Here is a 17,341-nt window from a genome sequence, read left to right on the forward strand (position 1 = left end):
TGCTCTGGATCAACATGTACAATGGCGTGTTCCCGCCAATAGCCAGCAACTTCGCACAATCATTGAAGAGGAGTGGGACAACATTCCACAGGCCACAATCAACAGCCTGACCGACTCCATGCAAAGGAGATGTTTCACTGCATGAGGCAAATGGTGGTCACACCAGATACTGACTGGTTTTCTGATCCACTACTTATTTTTATCTTAAGGTATCTGTGACCAACAGATGCATATCTGTATTCCCAGATATGTGAAATCCATAGATTAGGGCCAAATGAATTTATTTAAATTGACTGATTTCCTTATGAACTATAACTCAGTAAAATCTTATTGTTTCATGTTTTTTGTTCAGTGTAGAAATGTTTTAGTGTAATATAATATATACAATTTAGTAGACACTTATCCATCGCAACTTACAGTAATGTGTGAATACATTTCTACGGATAGGTTGTCCTGGGAATCGAACCCACTATCCTGGCATTGCAGTGCTCTACCAAGATACATGGCAGGGTTATAAATGCTTTGTGAAGCCTCAATTTGATATGATTTATAAGGCCTTTAATCGGTTCTTATGCCACCCTTTTATAAAGCACAGGTTTATGTCATATTTGACAGTGGGTTATGTCACATTTGAAATCGGTAGTTATGCAACATTTATGAATCATTTTTAAAGCATGACATACGGTTATAGATGAAGCCTTTAAAATGTGCACTTCATTTTCTCTATGCTCCTCACAGCTACAAAACAAATATCCACTCATTTAAGTTTAGACTCTAGTCTCTCCTTTCCTTCTCTCCTCTTTCTCATTCTTTCTATCACTTTCTCTTTCTCCCTTTTTCTTCTCCCTCTCTCTCTCCTTTTCCTTCAGTCCCTGGTAGCATTCCCCAAGCTAAAGCGGCAGGTGTTGTCCTACGACCCAGTGGTGGGTTCGCCCAAAGACTTTGCAGAGGGCACCCTCTTCTATGTCAATCAGGAGTTTTCACTAATGTAAGTGTTCCCTAATGTGTGACCAGCTGGGGTTTGCAACCCGGCTCTCCACCGCCACAGAGTTGGCTCTCTGGGCTAGCTTTACTTACATTGCCTTCAGGAGGTATTCATACCTGTTGACTTTTTCTATATTTTGTTTTTACATCCTTAATTCAAAATGGATTAAATATACCCCATAATTACAAAATTAAAACATATCTTTTAGAAATGTTAGTACATTTATTACAAATGAAATAGATATCTCATTTACATAAGTATTGTGGTGGCTAATTTCTGCATTACCAAATGAGGAGAGTTACAAACACACCAGTCTGAGTTAACTACATCTTTAATAATTAAGATACTTTTGCAAAAGCACTTGACCTTCAATGAACCATTGAAAAGTGATTACACAAAAGTACAAAGATCTTTTATACCCAAGACCCACCCCTCTCAACGTACATGACGAACAACAGATCTTAGGAACAGTTCACAAAGGTTAAGTTCTGTTTGAAAGATATCTATAAAACATAGCAGACAGCAACTGCTGTATCAACAGTGTTTATTGTATAGACCAGTATCTGGTCCTCCTACCACAAACTGGAACCGTCTCTCCCTGGTACGGTATAGAACAGAACCATTAGCTCATCCAATGGCATAAATCAATTGAAAACTCTAGATACTCCCATCTCAAGTAAACCCCCTCTTGACTCCACTCCTGGACAAGCTCACTGAGGGAAGTGACTTGCGCACAGACATTGTGGAGACAAGTAATTGGTTCCCCATTAATCACGCCATCTCTTCACATGGTTTAAGAATACGTAAAGACACATTCACATATGAAGACAATGTTTCATTCTGACTTCTCCCCTCTCTCCCAAGTGACTGAGCCCTAGCTAAGGGAAAAGTACAACTGTCAACACCAGAGTCCAAAGGGCACCCCATCCTAATGACAAGTATCTCACATAAGCATATTGTGCTAATAAAACATCTTAATTATCTATGTTACCCAACTAATTCTGATTCATCCGCCACAGTATTCACACCCCTGAGTCAAATTTTAGAATCATCTTTGGCAGCGACTACAGCTGTGGGTCTTTTTGGGTAAGTCTAAGAGCTTTGCACACCTTTATTGTACAATATTTGCACATTATTGTTTTTCTAAATGCTTCAAGCTCTGTCAATTTGGTTGTTGATCATTGCTAGACAGCCATTTTCAATACTTGCCATAGACTTTCCAGACGATTTTTAAGTCAAAACTGTAACTAGGCAACTCAGGCGCATTCAATATCATCTTGGTAAGCAACTCCAGTGTAGATTTGGCCTTGTGGTTTAGGTTATTGTCCTGCTGAAGGGTGAATTTGTCTGTGTGTCTTTTGGAAAGCCGACAACCAGGTTTTCTTCTAGGATTTTGCCTGTGCTTAGCTCTATTCCGTTTCTTTTAATCCTAAAAAACTCCTTAGTCCTTGCCGATGACAAGCCTGCCCATAACATGATGCAGCCACCACCATGCTTGAAAATATGAATATTCTTTACAGTTTTACTTCAGTGACTTATTGGAAACAGGATGCATGTTTTGGAATATTTGTATTCTATAGACTTCCTTTTCACTCTTGATTTAGGTTAATATTGTGCATTAACTACAATGTTGTTGATCCATCCTCAGTTTTCTATCACACTCATTAAAGTCACCATTGGCCTCATCAAATTTTATTGGTCACATATTTAGCATATGTTATTGCGGGTGTAGGGGAATGCTTGTTTTCCTAGCTCCAACAGTGCAGTAGTATCTACCAAATTATTTATAAGGCCTTTTATTAAGCGTTTCTTATGCCACCCTTTATAAAGCACAGGTGTGTGTGTGTGTGTGTGTGTGTGTGTGTGTGTCATTGTGAAATCACTGAGCGGTTTCCTTCCTCTCTGGCAGCTGAGTTAGGAAGGATGCCTGTATCATTCTAGTGACTAGGTGTATTGATACACCATCCAAAGTGTGATTTAATAACTTCACCATGCTCAAAGGAGTATTCAATGTCTGCTTTTTTATTTTTACCTATCTACCAATAGGTGCCCTTTGCGAGGCATTGGAAAACCTCCCTGGTCTTTGTGGTTGAATCTGTTTGAAATTCACTGCTCGACTAAGGGACTTAACAGATAATTGTATGTGTGTGGTACAGAGATGAAGTAGTCATTGAAAAATCACACAGTGAGTCCATGCAACTTATTATGTGACATGTTAAGCACATTTTTACTCCTGAAGTTTAGGCTTGCCATAACAATATGAATACTAATTGACTCAAGACATTTTTCTAAAAACATAATTCCACTTTGACATTACTGGGTATTATGTGTAGGCCAGTGACACAAAATCTAATTTTAATTATTTTGAAATTCTGTTACACAACAATGTGGAAAAGTCAAGGGGTGTGAATACTTTCTGAATGCACTATATCTTACAGGTTGAATTTCTAAACTTGGAGGTTGTCCTGTATCTAAACTCAGCAAAAAAAGAATGTCCCTTTTTCAGGACCCTGTCTTTCAAAGATAATTTGTAAAAATCCAAATAACTTCACAGATCATTGTAAAGGGTTTAAACACTGTTTCCCATGCTTGTTCAATGAACCATAAACAATGAATGAACATGCACCTGTAAAACGGTCGTTAAGACGCTTACAGATGGCAGGCAATTAAGGTCACAGTTATGAAAACTTAGGACACTAAAGAGGCCTTTCTACTGACTCGGAAAAACACCAAAAGAAAGATGCCCAGGGTCCCTGCTCATCTGCGTGAACGTGCCTTAGGCATGCTGCAAGGAGGCATGAGGACTGCAGATGTGACCAGGGCAATAAATTGCTATGTCCGTACTGTGAGACGCCTAAGACAGCGCTACAGGACGGACAGCTGATCGTCCTCGCAGTGGCAGACCCACGTGTAACAACACCTGCACAGGATCGGTACATCCAAACATCACATCTGCGGGACAGGTACAGGATGGCAACAACAACTGCCCGAGTTACACCAGGAACGCACAATCCCTCCATCAGTGCTCAGACTGTCCGCAATAGGCTGAGAGAGGCTGGACTGAGGGCTTGTAGGCCTGTTGTAAGGCAGGTCCTCACCAGCCATCACTGGCAACAATGTTGCCTATGGGCGCAATGTTGCCTATCCAGCGCACCATCGCTGGACCAGACAGGACTGGCAAAAAGTGCTCTTCACTGATGAGTTGCAGTTTTGTCTCACATGGGGTGATGGTCGGATTTGTGTTTATCGTCGAAGGAATGAGCCTGTACTCTGGAGTGGGATTGATTTGGAGGTGGAGAGTCCGTCATGGTCTGGGGCGGTGTGTCACAGCATCATCGGACTGAGCTTGTTGTCATTGGAGGCAATCTCAATGCTGTGCGTTACAGGGAAGACATCCTCCCTCATGTGGTACCCTTCCTGCAGGCTCATCCTGACATGATCCTCCAGCATGACAATGCCACCAGCCATACTGCTCGTTCTGTATGTGATTTCCTGCAAGGCAGGAATGTCAGTGTTCTGCCATGGCCAGCGACCAGCCTGGATGTCAATCCCATTGAGCACGTCTAGGACCTGTTGGATCGGAGGGCTAGGGCCATTCCCCCAGAAATGTCTGGGAACTTGCAGGTGCCTTGGTGGAAGAGTGGTGTAACATCCCACAGCAAGAACTGGCAAATCTGGTGCAGTCCATGAGGAGGAGATGCACTGCAGTACTTAATGCAGCTGGTGGCCACACCAGATACTGACTTACTTTTGACCCCCCCCTTTGTTCAGGGACACATTATTCAATTTCTGTTAGTCACATGTCTGTGGAACTTGTTCAGTTTATGTCTCAGTGGTTGAACCTTGTTATGTTCATACAAATATTTACATATGTTAAGTTTGCTGAAAATCAACACAGAGGATGTTTCTTTTTTTAGTATGTGGCACAAAAAAGACCCACTAGTACCACCTCTAAATTTTGTGTATGTGTGTCCAGAAAAAACTCCAAGGTCCAAAAAAGGGGGAAGATTAACCTAATTGGCCGCCTTCAGCTCACCACAGAACGAATGAGGGAGGAGGAGAACGAGGGAATCGTCCAGCTCAGGATATTGAGAACACAGGTACTGTATAAGGGCTTCCCATTGAAAGGTCATTGCAAATAAGATTTTTTGATTTCTCACATCCTCGTCTCTTTCTCAAAGCACATTGAGGCAGAAGATCTGCGGTTTCTCCCCTTGGCTCTTCTCCAATGCATTTTGAGAAAGTGGCAAGGATGGACGATGCAAGGTATCAAGGAAATACAGTCCAATTGAGATTCACCCTCTCTCTCTCTTCTCCTGGTCTCTCCCTTTCCAGGAGGCCATCATCCAGATCATGAAGATGCGCAAGCGGATCACCAACGCCCAGCTGCAGACAGAGCTGGTCGAGATCCTCAAAAACATGTTCCTACCTCAGAAGAAGATGATCAAGGAGCAGATGGAGTGGCTCATTGAGCACAAGTACATCAAGCGGGACGAGACGGATCTCAACACTTTCATCTACATGGCGTAACGGTGGTGATGACGTATAACGGTGGTTCTTCAGGCCTGGTGGACAATAAAATATTTCCAGGCCTGACCGTCTTAGAAAAAAATAACATCTTTGTATCGTGGGGGTTCAACCCTGACGGACAATAAGAATATTTTCAAGCTGACCTTTGATAATTTGTTTATCTATTCATGTGGGGAAATAAAGACTTGATTTAGGACAGAGTTACAGAAATCTATAAAAGGAGGAGTTTGTGTGGGGAAAATGAAAGGGTAAGAAAGAAATGAGTTTGAGCTTCTCAGTAGGAGTCCACACCCACCGAGTGTCAGTCATCGTTTTTGTCTAGGAGGCATTTCCTTGTCTGTAGACGGGATGTGGTTGTGAGGGTTTGTCTCTGTTAATGTGGCGTTCGCCTTACTGTCAACCAACCACCACGCACACTGCACCACCTCCTCGACACCATCCATGGACACCCCACCACTATTGTAGTGACGATGGTTGCTAGGTCTCTAACGACATGGAAGGAAGAATGGTAGGAGGTCCGTTTTCCTCCATATCTACAGTCCAAGTTTTGTGCCTGGCCAACACTAGTCGCCGGACCTCTTCAACAGAACAATCTGTGTCCTCTGGCAACTGTCTGAGCCAAGCTGTCGGCCATGTTTTTTTTGTGGTGACGAACAAAGCATTAATGCCGCATTCACGTGCTAGTCGGAACTAGGAAACTCTGAATCATACGACTTGCTGGTTGTAATTGTACATGTGCTCCGTTCAACAAATCAGCAAGTCGGAAATGTCTGAGTTTCTTAGTTCCGACTAGCATGTGAACACTGCGTTAAGATGTGATGTCGTTCCTGGACTTTCCCGGACCCAGACTAACATTAGTCCTAGATTTTTTTTTAAATATTATCAATGGAGAATCTTCATTGAAAATGCACTTTATTCCAGAACTATGTTTAATCTGGGGTGGGGAAACTGGCTCCACAGTATATATTATAATTCATAAATGTTCACAGATTGTTCACTGTTTTCACAAGAGACAGACTGACACACATTTTCTGTTTTGAATGATCTTAAAGTGCACGCTGTGCTTTAATTTGAGTGTATGTTCATATCGGGTGAACCATTTAGAAAATACATTAAAGTAGTCAAAGTACAGTATTTGGTCCCATATTTAGCACGCCGTGACTACAAACTTGTTGGATGCAATTGCAGTTTGTTTTGGTTGTGTTTCAGATTATATTGTGCCCAATAGAAAGACATAATTTCCATGCATTGTGTCCTTTTGGAGTCACTTTTGTTGTGAATGTTTCTAAACACTTCTACATTTTAACGTGGATGCGGATAATCATGAATGAATCGTAAATAATGATTGAGAGAGGCACAAATATTTGTCCAAATACTTTTGGTTCTCTTAAATGTGGTGACTATGTACAAAAAGTGCTGTAACTTCTGAGCGGTTTACCCAATATGGATGAAATTACCCTCAAATTAAAGCGGATAGTCTGCACTTTAACCTCAAAGTCATTGTATCATTTCAAATGCTGGAGTACAGATCCAAAACATGTCAATGTCCAAATACTGTATATAACCTTCTCTATACATGGTTCTGATGGTTCATGAGATGATGAAATAAACAGCACCTTATTAAAAAAAATATTAACGTCAAAATCAACGTTGTCATTCCACCCTGGGCTACTTCCCAAAGCAGGAAAAAGGTGCAAGTAAGTACATGTTCTAGCATATGTCCATTGCTAGGTGGCACTAAACTTCGGAATTCGGATTCCGTCGCTGTCCTCTTAAGTGGTGCTGAATCTCTGTCGCGGTTACAGCTGGTTTGTAAAGAATGCTGATGTTGAGTATGGCCTGGTGGGTGAACAAATCAAATAAATTGTGCCATGCTCATTTCAAGTTTATTTATTTAGGAATTTGGCAAATGGAGTCCTTTTGAAAAGATTTTAGAAAGTTATTGTTAACTCATGAACCATACTTTGTGAACTGAAAAACTCCCTTCTGCAATACCCACTTCGAATCCCGTGTGTGCAATATGGTTTATAGCCTAACTAGACAAGAAGCCTATGGTCGGGATGCGTCCTTTATAATCTCTCTTTCCTCCAGAAGTTTGCTCTCATTCACTACTCCCCACAAATGTAGACGCATTTAATTGGTGTTGGCATGGGCTAGACAGAGAGTTTCCATATAGCAGTAATTTCCTTCCAAGTCCATGAAGGAAAGAGAACAAGTATACTCTTCGGGAGACAGTAGTGCTAATTGGGACGCAAGCCTGGTCCCTTGCGCTATAGGTTTATTCCAGTCCGTGGGTTAATCTTCTTACACAGTATTCTTATCTGTTGCACATCTTGACCACACGAGTGGGGCAGAGTGCAGCCAACAATTTTTCAATTCAGCGATGTGATTTCTTACCAATACTCATCCCTTACATATATCAGACAACATTAATAGCCTAATGAAGACATTTCGCGCATAATGTTTTTAAAGTCTGAGCAGACCATCACAAAATTAGCCGCTTAATAAGATTTGTACTTGGAGCATTTTTAAGTGTGCGTTTGGTGTCAACACCGACACCGCACATGCTCAGTCCGCAGCTCTTTGTAGGCTCCTCCCTGGCGTGCACTTGGAGAGGGACATATGGAAAGCCAAAAGGTTCAAATCGTCTTACCCAGAAACATGCAACACTTGTGATTAGCATTTTTTTTCAAGTGTCAAATGTCATTTTCTTTACATGTGCATTTTCCACTTGTCCAGTGTGCATTTACAGGTGATTTGAACGCTTGTAATGATCATTTTCACTTGTTTTTTTTCAAGTGTCAAATGTCATTTGTACATGTGATTTTTTTCACCTGTCCTGTGTGCATTTACAGGTGATTTGAACGATCGTTATGGTCAAATTTTACACATGTTCATTACACATGTCCAGTGTGCATTTACAGGTGATGTTAATGCTCTAACCCAGAGACTCTGTTTAGAGACTCGCTCTAGTTACTGGGTGGGCTGACGCCCTGAAGGCCACCAGAGGGCGCAAATACAACCAGCTCCCTTCCCCAGTGATATGGGGAGAGGGCCAGAGAGGACTGAGGCTTTCCTGACCCCCGTAGAGGGGTGCTTACCCCCTCCCATGGCCACCAGGGGAGGGGCTAGGGGGCCAACCCCCGCCTCGGGGAGGGGGCCATCCCCCAGAAAGTGGGGCCAACCCCCGCCAATGGCAACCAGAGGGCGCCAATACATCCAGACAGCTCCCTGCCCCAGGGATATCGGGGGTTAGGGCCAGAGAAAGCTGAGGCCATCCCAGGAAGGGGGGGCCGACCCCTGCCCAGGGCCACTGGGGGCGACACTACATCCACCTAGCTCCCTGCACTAGGGATATTGGTGGAGAAGCCCAGAGAGGGATGGGGCCAACCCAGGGAGAGGGGGGATGACCCCCGCCCACAGCCACCAGGGGGTGCCACTACATCCAACGAGCTCCCTGTATCAGGGAAATAGGGGGGAGACGGCCAGAGAGGGCTGGGGCCGACTCAGGGAGGGGGGGCCAACTCCTGCCCGTGGCCACCAGGGGCGCCACTAGATCCACCCAGCTCCCTGCACCAGAGAAAGGGGGGAGAGGGATGAAAATGGGGGGCCAACCCCTGAGGGAGAGTTCCAGAGAGGGATGGGCCCTCTCCAGGGAGAGGGGGGCCAACACCCAGAGAGGGTGGCCTCCTCCTGCCCCCAACCACCAGGTGTAGCCACTACATCGGCCCAGCTCTCTGCACCAGGAAGAGGGTATGGGAGACTGCCAGAGAGGGATGGGCCAACCCAGGGAGGAGGGGCCGACCTTGGAGAGGGCCCGACCACTGCCCGTGGTCACCAGGGGGTGCAACTAAATACACCCAGAGAAAGCTGGGGCCGACCCAGAGAGCAGGAGCTGACCTCCAGACAGGGGGGGTCGAACCCCGCCCACTTCCACTTCATCCAGCCAGGGACGACCCCCCTCTCCAGGTGTTGGCCCCCTTCCCTGGATAGGGCCCATCCCTCTCTGGAACCCCATTTGCTGCCCTCTCCCCCATTTCTATGGTGCAGGGAGCAGCTCCCTGCCCCAAGGGGAGAGGGCCAAGTGAGGGGGGCCAACCCCCAGAGGCCTTAGGCCACCAGGGAGCACCACTACATCCAGCCAGTTTCCTGACCCAGCTATAGACATATATAGTAATGGCATATTTTTGTAGGCCCTAACTCGGCCATGGTTTGTTTGACAGCCTATGGGGTAATGAATGGTGTTTTTGTAGGGTTTTTTGATAATTGCTGAAAACTTATTTGATATTATCTCATAGAAGAATACGTAAAAGATCTCCTAACCCCATCTTAACCGTATTAGTTTTGTCATATTTCTACCTTCATTACTGTACATTTACATTTTAGTAATTTAGCAGACGCAAAAAAATTGTTTGTTGCTAAATACATATAACTCACATTGCTGGGCCATCTTTTAGCATTTTCCTCACAATATCACACATGTTCAGCCTTTGTTGGTCTTATCTATTCTATTCCAATATCTATTCCTTTATGGCATTGAAAAATATATTTAATATGCATTTTTCTTCTGTTAATTCAGAATCCATTCCATTTCTGTATTAGGTGAGCAATACAATCAAAGTCTATTGTCATTGATATCATTAAAAAAAAGTACCTACTTTTCCCCAAACAAAACATCTGTTTGATAAATAAATTAGGGTTCTACATGGAACCAAAAAAGGTTCTACCTGGAACCAACAAGGGTTCTTCAAAAAGTTATCCTATGGGGACAGCCGAATAACCCTTTTAGGGTCAGCATCTTTTTTTCTAAGAGTGTAGTTTTATCAGACATTTTTAGGAAAAGCAGCTCATTTAGCAAGCGCATAAAATGTCTATCAGATATAAATAGCAAGTAGTTATTTTTGTATAGGCTTTCCTCCTTGCTAGTCTGCAGGTGCTTGAGTACTTGATTATGATTTTGTGGCTGTAACATTTCCTGGACATTGCATAAGAACAACAACAACTAGAACTAACAACTTTATCAGATATACATTTTCAGGAAAAGCAGCTCATTTAGCAAGCCAATAAAATAATGTATTGCATTGATTCAACCTTGAAATCTAGCTACTCAAGATAGAGATCTTATATTTTTATCTCTGTAGCGGTTTGCTCTCACCTCGTCTGGGCACTGCAATAGCCAGATAGAAGCAGCTGCACATCAGATCTTATTCCCCATTCTCTATTGTCTAGATTCTACAGGGAGCTAGCCTGTTCTCCTAAAACATGAACTACTAGCTAGCCAACTTGAGCAAATACATCTCAGCTTGCTAACTAGCAAAGCCAACCAATTACACAACAAATATACACAAAGTAAACAATTACTTTCCAAACTAATGTTAGTCCCAACCAAATGACAAGTACAAAGACCTATTGCTACATTTCACAAAGTAACAACCATTAGTTACAGGCAAGACAGAAGACTCTACTGCTAGCTAGCTAACCAGCCATGCTATTTCAATGAAAATAAGATAGCTAGTGAGCGTCAGCTTTGTAGTTGTAATGCTATGTGGAAACACTCATTTTAATTTCGCCTTGCTGTATTGTTGACATTCTGTAAATGTAATTTACTAATTTTAACAATTTGATCCATATTTAGCAACATCTTCCTCCCTTCCCGAGTAAGCAATTCACCGTGACCGGACGGATATCAAACAAAGTCAAACTCCCGGAAATTGATGAGGGAGGGGCTGCAAAGTGGTACTTTCAGACGCATGAAATTGTGCCAGTTACTACATAGACGTTCAAAACGTGTGCGGTAGCACCATTTCATGCGTCTGAAAGTACAACATTCAAGCTTTCTAACCGATTGGTGTACATTTTTAAACGTAATTCTTCCGCATGTCCTTTTTGCATGAACAGGTGAATAAAGCACATCTTAATTTCACACGTTGTGAGCATTTTTACCCTAGATTTTTTTCACCTGTTTGCATTTCCAAGTGTAGGAAACGCGTGTCTTCTGTAAAGTTGCTTTTCAAAGTAGGAATTTCCCTATTGAAATGTTAAAGGACAATTATATGGTTGATTTTCTCTTTTCCAAAAGCCATAGAGCTTTTTGTAAAGCCTTTATATTTAGAAAAATATAATTGTTTTCTATACAGTATATATAAATATAGAAGCCCACTGATTGATTCCTTCAAGCAAGCTTAAGATCGAAAAACATCGATGGAGGAGCTCATTCGCTAACGTTACCTATCTGTAAGTGTTCTATTTTCTTTCCAGATTTTAAATATGATTTTATACATTCCATCGCTGTTTACAACTAGTACTGTATAGCATTTATGAATGTGTTTTTCTCTTCTGAAAGTCCGCTAGCATGTTGTGCTAACTAGCTTCTCTTACCATTCTATTGTATGTTGTCTAGCTAGCTGGCTATCTTTCTTTTGTACTGACTAGCCAAGAGGATGTTGTACCTAGTTTGTTTACTAATTTCATAGTAAAGATTTCACCCCTTTCTGACAAGTTATTTGCCATTTCATGCCAACTGTCAGCCCAGCAATTTGTGATAGAAATGTATGGTGTCATCGTTATGTTTGTCACGGCTGTCGAAAGCATCGGACCAAAGTGCAGCGTGGTTGTAGTTCCACATTTTATTAAATCCGTGAAACTTTTGCAATACACAAAATAACTGAATTTACAAAAACAACAAACCGTGACCCTCCAAACCCAGGAAGAAAACCCCCTACTTAAATATGATCTCCAATCAGAGGCAACGAGGACCAGTTGCCTCCAATTGGAGATCAACCCCCCCAAAAAACAACATAGAAATAGAAAAACTAGAACTAAAACATAGAAATAGAAAACATTGAAAAACACAAAACACCCCCTGTCACGCCCTGACCTACTCTACCATAGAAAATAACCTCTTACTATGGTCAGGGTGTAACAATGTTACTGAAACTGACTTAATCTATTTAATTCCCAGTACGTTACGCTTTTGTTTTTCATTTATTTCTACTTGGAAAGTTCCAGGTGCATACAGGGAGAATAGATCGTTATGTTGTTGTGTGCTCCACTATAATAAATGGTCTTTTCACATGTCATAAATACAGTGGATGGTTAAAGGGCAATCCTTTCTTCTTTCTTCACATGTACTTATAGCTCAAGGTATTTAATCTCTGTCATTGTGTTGTACTGCAATCGTCTTTAACGTGGAGACTGTGACTTGCAAGAACCTGAAGATCCAGGTGTGGGATCTTGTTGGACAGACAAGTTTCAGGTAATTATATGAATACCACGACAAGCCTTTCATGTATATGCATAAACACATAGACATTGTTGAATGTAAAAGTAAGACCGAAGCTTCCTCAAGGCATCACAACATGCCATACATTATTTTGCCACGTCTCTTTGTATAAATGGTTTGGCTTACTTGCCTCTGCTCGCCAGTCTTTCCCCTAACCCTTCTTTCTCTTTCCCCTATCCCCATTTTTGTACCCCAACCCTGAGCTACTGAGCTAATTGATCAATTCAGTTATTGACTTAATTCAACACACCTGGTCTTCCAAGGTCATTTAAATCAAAAACATAACATTTACATTTACATTTACGTCATTTAGCAGACGCTCTTATCCAGAGCGACTTACAAATTGGTGCATTCACCTTAAGATATCCAGTGGAACAACCACTTTACAATAGTACATCTATATCTTTATTTTTTTGGGGGGGGGGGGTTAGAAGGATTACTATATCCTATCCCAGGTATTCCTTAAAGAGGTGGGGTTTCAGGTGTCTACGGAAGGTGGTGATTGACTCCGCTGTCCTGGCGTCGTGAGGGAGCTTGTTCCACCATTGGGGTGCCAGAGCAGCAGTTTTGACTGGGCTGAGTGGGAACTGTGCTTTAGCAGAGGTAGGGGGGCCAGCAGGCCAGAGGTGGATGAACGCAGTGCCCTTGTTTGGGTGTAGGGCCTGATCAGCGCCTGAAGGTACGGAGGTGCCGTTCCCCTCACAGCTCCGTAGGCAAGCACCATGGTCTTGTAGCAGATGCAAGCTTCAACTGGAGTGTGCGGTGGAGCGGGGTGACGTGAGAGAACTTCGAAAGGTTGAACACCAGACGGGCTGCGGCGTTCTAGATGAGTTGTAGGGGTTTAATGGCACAGGCAGGGAGCCCCGCCAACAGGGAGTTGCAGTAATCCAGACGGGAGATGACAAGTGCCTGGATTAGGACCTGCACCGCTTCCTGTGTAAGGCAGGGTCGTACTCTGCGAATGTTGTATAGCATGAACCTACAGGATCGGGTCACCGCCTTGATGTTAGCGGAGAACGACAGGGTGTTGTCCAGGGTCACGCCGAGGCTCTTAGCACTCTGGGAGGAGGACACAATGGAGTTGTCCACCGTGATGGCGAGATCATGGAAAGGGCAGTCCTTCCCAGGGAGGAAGAGCAGCTCCGTCTTGCCGAGGTTCAGCTTGAGGTGGTGATCCGTCATCCACACTGATATGTCTGCCAGACATGCAGAGATGCGATTCGCCACCTGGTTATCAGAAGGGGGAAAGGAGAAGATTAATTATGTGTCGTCTGCGTAGCAATGATAGGAGAGACCATGTGAGGATATGACAGAGCCAAGTGACTTGGTGTATAGCGAGAATAGGAGAGGGCCTAGAACTGAGCCCTGGGGGACACCAGTGGTGAGAGCACGTGGTGCGGAGACGGATTCTCGCCACGCCACCTGGTAGGAGCGACCTATCAGGTAGGACGCAATCCAAGAGTGAGCCGCGCCGGAGATACCCAACTCGGAGAGGGTGGAGAGGAGGATCTGATGGTTCACAGTATCAAAGGCAGCAGATAGGTCTAGAAGGATGAGAGCAGAGGAGAGAGAGTTAGCTTTAGCAGTGCGGAGAGCCTCCGTGACACAGAGAAGAGCAGTCTCAGTTGAATGACCAGCCTTGAAACCTGACTGATTTGGATCGAGAAGGTCATTCTGAGAGAGATAGCAGGAGAGCTGGCCAAGGACGGCACGTTCAAGAGTTTTGGAGAGAAAAGAAAGAAGGGATACTGGTCTGTAGTTGTTGACATCGGAGGGATCGAGTGTAGGTTTTTTGAGAAGGGGTGCAACTCTTGCTCTCTTGAAGACGGAAGGGACGTAGCCAGCGGTCAAGGATGAGTTGATGAGCGGGGTGAGGTAAGGGAGAAGGTCTCCGGAAATGGTCTGGAGAAGAGAGGAGGGGATAGGGTCAAGCGGACAGGTTGTTGGGCGGCCGGCCGTCACAAGACGCAAGATTTCATCTGGAGAGAGAGGGGAGAAAGAGGTCAAAGCATAGGGTAGGGCAGTGTGAGCAGGACCAGCGGTGTCGTTTGACTTAACAAACGAGGATCGGATGTCGTCGACCTTATTTTCAAAATGGTTGACGAAGTCATCCGCAGAGAGGGAGGAGGGGGGGGAGGGGAGGAGGATTCAGGAGGGAGGAGAAGGTGGCAAAGAGCTTCTTAGGGTTAGAGGCAGATGCTTGGAAGTTAGAGTGGTAGAAAGTGGCTTTAGCAGCAGAAACAGAGGAGGAAAATGTAGAGAGGAGGGAGTGAAAAGATGCCAGGTCCGCAGGGAGGCTAGTTTTCCTCCATTTCCGCTCGGCTGCCCGGAGCCCTGTTCTGTGAGCTCGCAATGAGTCGTCAAGCCACGGAGCAGGAGGGGAGGACCGAGCCGGTCGGGAGGATAGGGGACATAGAGAGTCAAAGGATGCAGAAAGGGAGGAGAGGAGGGTTGAGGAGGCAGAATCAGGAGATTGGTTGGAGAAGGATTGAGCAGAGGGAAGAGATGATAGAATGGAAGAGGAGAGAGTAGCAGGAGAGAGAGAGCGAAGGTTGCGACGGCGCAATACCATCTGAGTAGGGGCAGAGTGAGTAGTGTTGGAGGAGAGCGAGAGGGAAAAGGATACAAGGTAGTGAGGTGCCTGCAGTACTCCAGGACCAGGATGGCCAACCTCTGACATACTGTATCGGAGGGAACACACACTGCTTTCATTGTGAGATTTCTGCAATACAACCCACCAAAAGTGGCCACGCTGTTGATCCCTCACTTAAACCACACAAGCATGCAAACATTTCATTGAAGATTACATTTCATGCCAGTACTTTATTTGAAATCATAAATTACATTACATTTATGATTAAAACATTTCAAAGGTCTTGGACAAAAATCACTTTTCTCTACACAGCTAGGCTGCCCATAACAGCTAAAACAGAGCAGTAGTTGCTTTGCTCTACTCTTAGACAGGCCTTCTATCTGAAGGACACATACCGTAAGCCTATGTACGTGGCCAAGACGGTTTCCACTTGCACTTATATCCAAGGCAGTCCAAGCATGATACAAGATTATCTTATTTCAGATGTTTGTCAGCACAGGCCTGATCCATTTAACAGTGAAATTATTCTAAACTTTCCTGCGTTTTCTGTGTTGCTTTTTTCACATGGAAATGCACGAATAGTCACCATGCAGTATGTCCTGACCTGGGGTTTGTCTGAAGTTGGGAAGCAGCCTCAACTGGGAAACACAAATGGGCTGTTCACACAAGTCAACACTTTTAGAGTGAAACTGTGGTATCCAGTCACGACCATATTCTGTATCAGATTCAGCAATAGTCTGTCATTATGAATTTTCCTTACCTTATCCTAACACTTTTTGGAACCTTTAGATAGAAATGTATTGTGTGGAACAAACAAGCCTCACTGACTGTAGAATAACAAATCATGTCAGCTCTATTTATAACATTTCTATTGGCAATATTTGCCTACTGAAAGTGCCCCCAGGAAATAGATGGGTACAATCAGAGGTGTATTCATTACACAAATTCTATTGCAATACGTTTTGTGACAGACAAAACGTTTCGTAACAGAAACAGTTTACTGCCTATGCTGTTCAGTTCCATTTTGTTCTTTACTCCCTTTCCTCTACTACTACTTTTCCTAGCTTCCTTTCCTCATTTCCTTTCCTATTGTTTCTGTGTTTCCTTTTTCTCCTTTCTCGGTTCCCTTTCATCATTTATTTCCCTCATATCCTAGCTCCCTTTCTTTCTTTTCTTTGCCATCTCCCTTTCCTTTCCTCCTTTTCTATTCTAGCTCCTCTACCTTTCCTAGATCCCTTTGCTTAGCCATTAGTGTTTTTGTTATTAATATCTACTGTATTGATATGTTCAACATTATTTGGATTGGGATATTATAAATTGCTATTACTTTTTTTTTACATTTGTGAATGACGTATGCAAGGTGGCTGACTGTATATAAAAAAGCAATTTTATGTCAGTTCTAAATTTAAATTACACTTCAATTGTTGTGGCAATGAGGGCTTCACATAGTGATCAAATCAAATAAAAGTGTATTGGTCGCGTACACGGTTTTGTACGTCAAAGAGCATTTGGAATTTTACACCAGTGACAAAGTGTACACACTACTATTTTCCCCAATGTAGGGATTTTTTTTATAAACTCAGCAAAAAAAGAAACGTCCTCTCACTGTAAACTGCGTTTATTTTCAGCAAACTTAACATGTATAAATATTTGTATGAGCATAACAAGGTTTAACAAGTGAAACATAAACTGAACAAGTTTCACAGACATGTGACTAACAGAAATAGAATAATGTGTCCCTGAACAAAGGGGGGGTCAAAATCAAAAGTAACAGTCAGTATCTGGTGTGGCCACCAGCTGCATTAAGTACTGCAGTGCATCTCCTCATGGACTGCACCAGATTTGCCAGTTCTTGCTGTGAGATGTTACCCCACTCTTCCACCAAGACACCTGCAAGTTCCTGGACATTTCTGGTTGGGAATGGCCCTAGCCCTCACCCTCCGATCCAACA

General features: G+C 43.5%; 1 protein-coding gene across 7 annotated transcripts in view; it reads left to right on the forward strand.

Annotated features, from left to right (window-relative positions):
* LOC115148624 (cullin-5) overlaps positions 1 to 7,159 on the forward strand; it is a 50,770-nt gene extending 43,611 nt beyond the window's left edge. For 6 of the 7 annotated variants that reach the window (XM_029690682.1, XM_029690683.1, XM_029690684.1 and 3 more), the window contains 3 exons: positions 870 to 988; positions 4,962 to 5,085; positions 5,321 to 7,159. In XM_029690682.1, the coding sequence (XP_029546542.1) occupies positions 870 to 988; positions 4,962 to 5,085; positions 5,321 to 5,515 (438 nt within the window). In that variant the 3' untranslated portion in view covers positions 5,516 to 7,159. The remainder of the gene's footprint in view (positions 1 to 869; positions 989 to 4,961; positions 5,086 to 5,320) is intronic. The other variant, XR_003866707.1, reaches the window with a different exon arrangement.
* Positions 7,160 to 17,341: the final 10,182 nt, after the last annotated feature.

Source organism: Salmo trutta, chromosome 15 (assembly GCF_901001165.1).
Source record: "Salmo trutta chromosome 15, fSalTru1.1, whole genome shotgun sequence".
NCBI classification, from domain to species: domain Eukaryota; kingdom Metazoa; phylum Chordata; class Actinopteri; order Salmoniformes; family Salmonidae; genus Salmo; species Salmo trutta.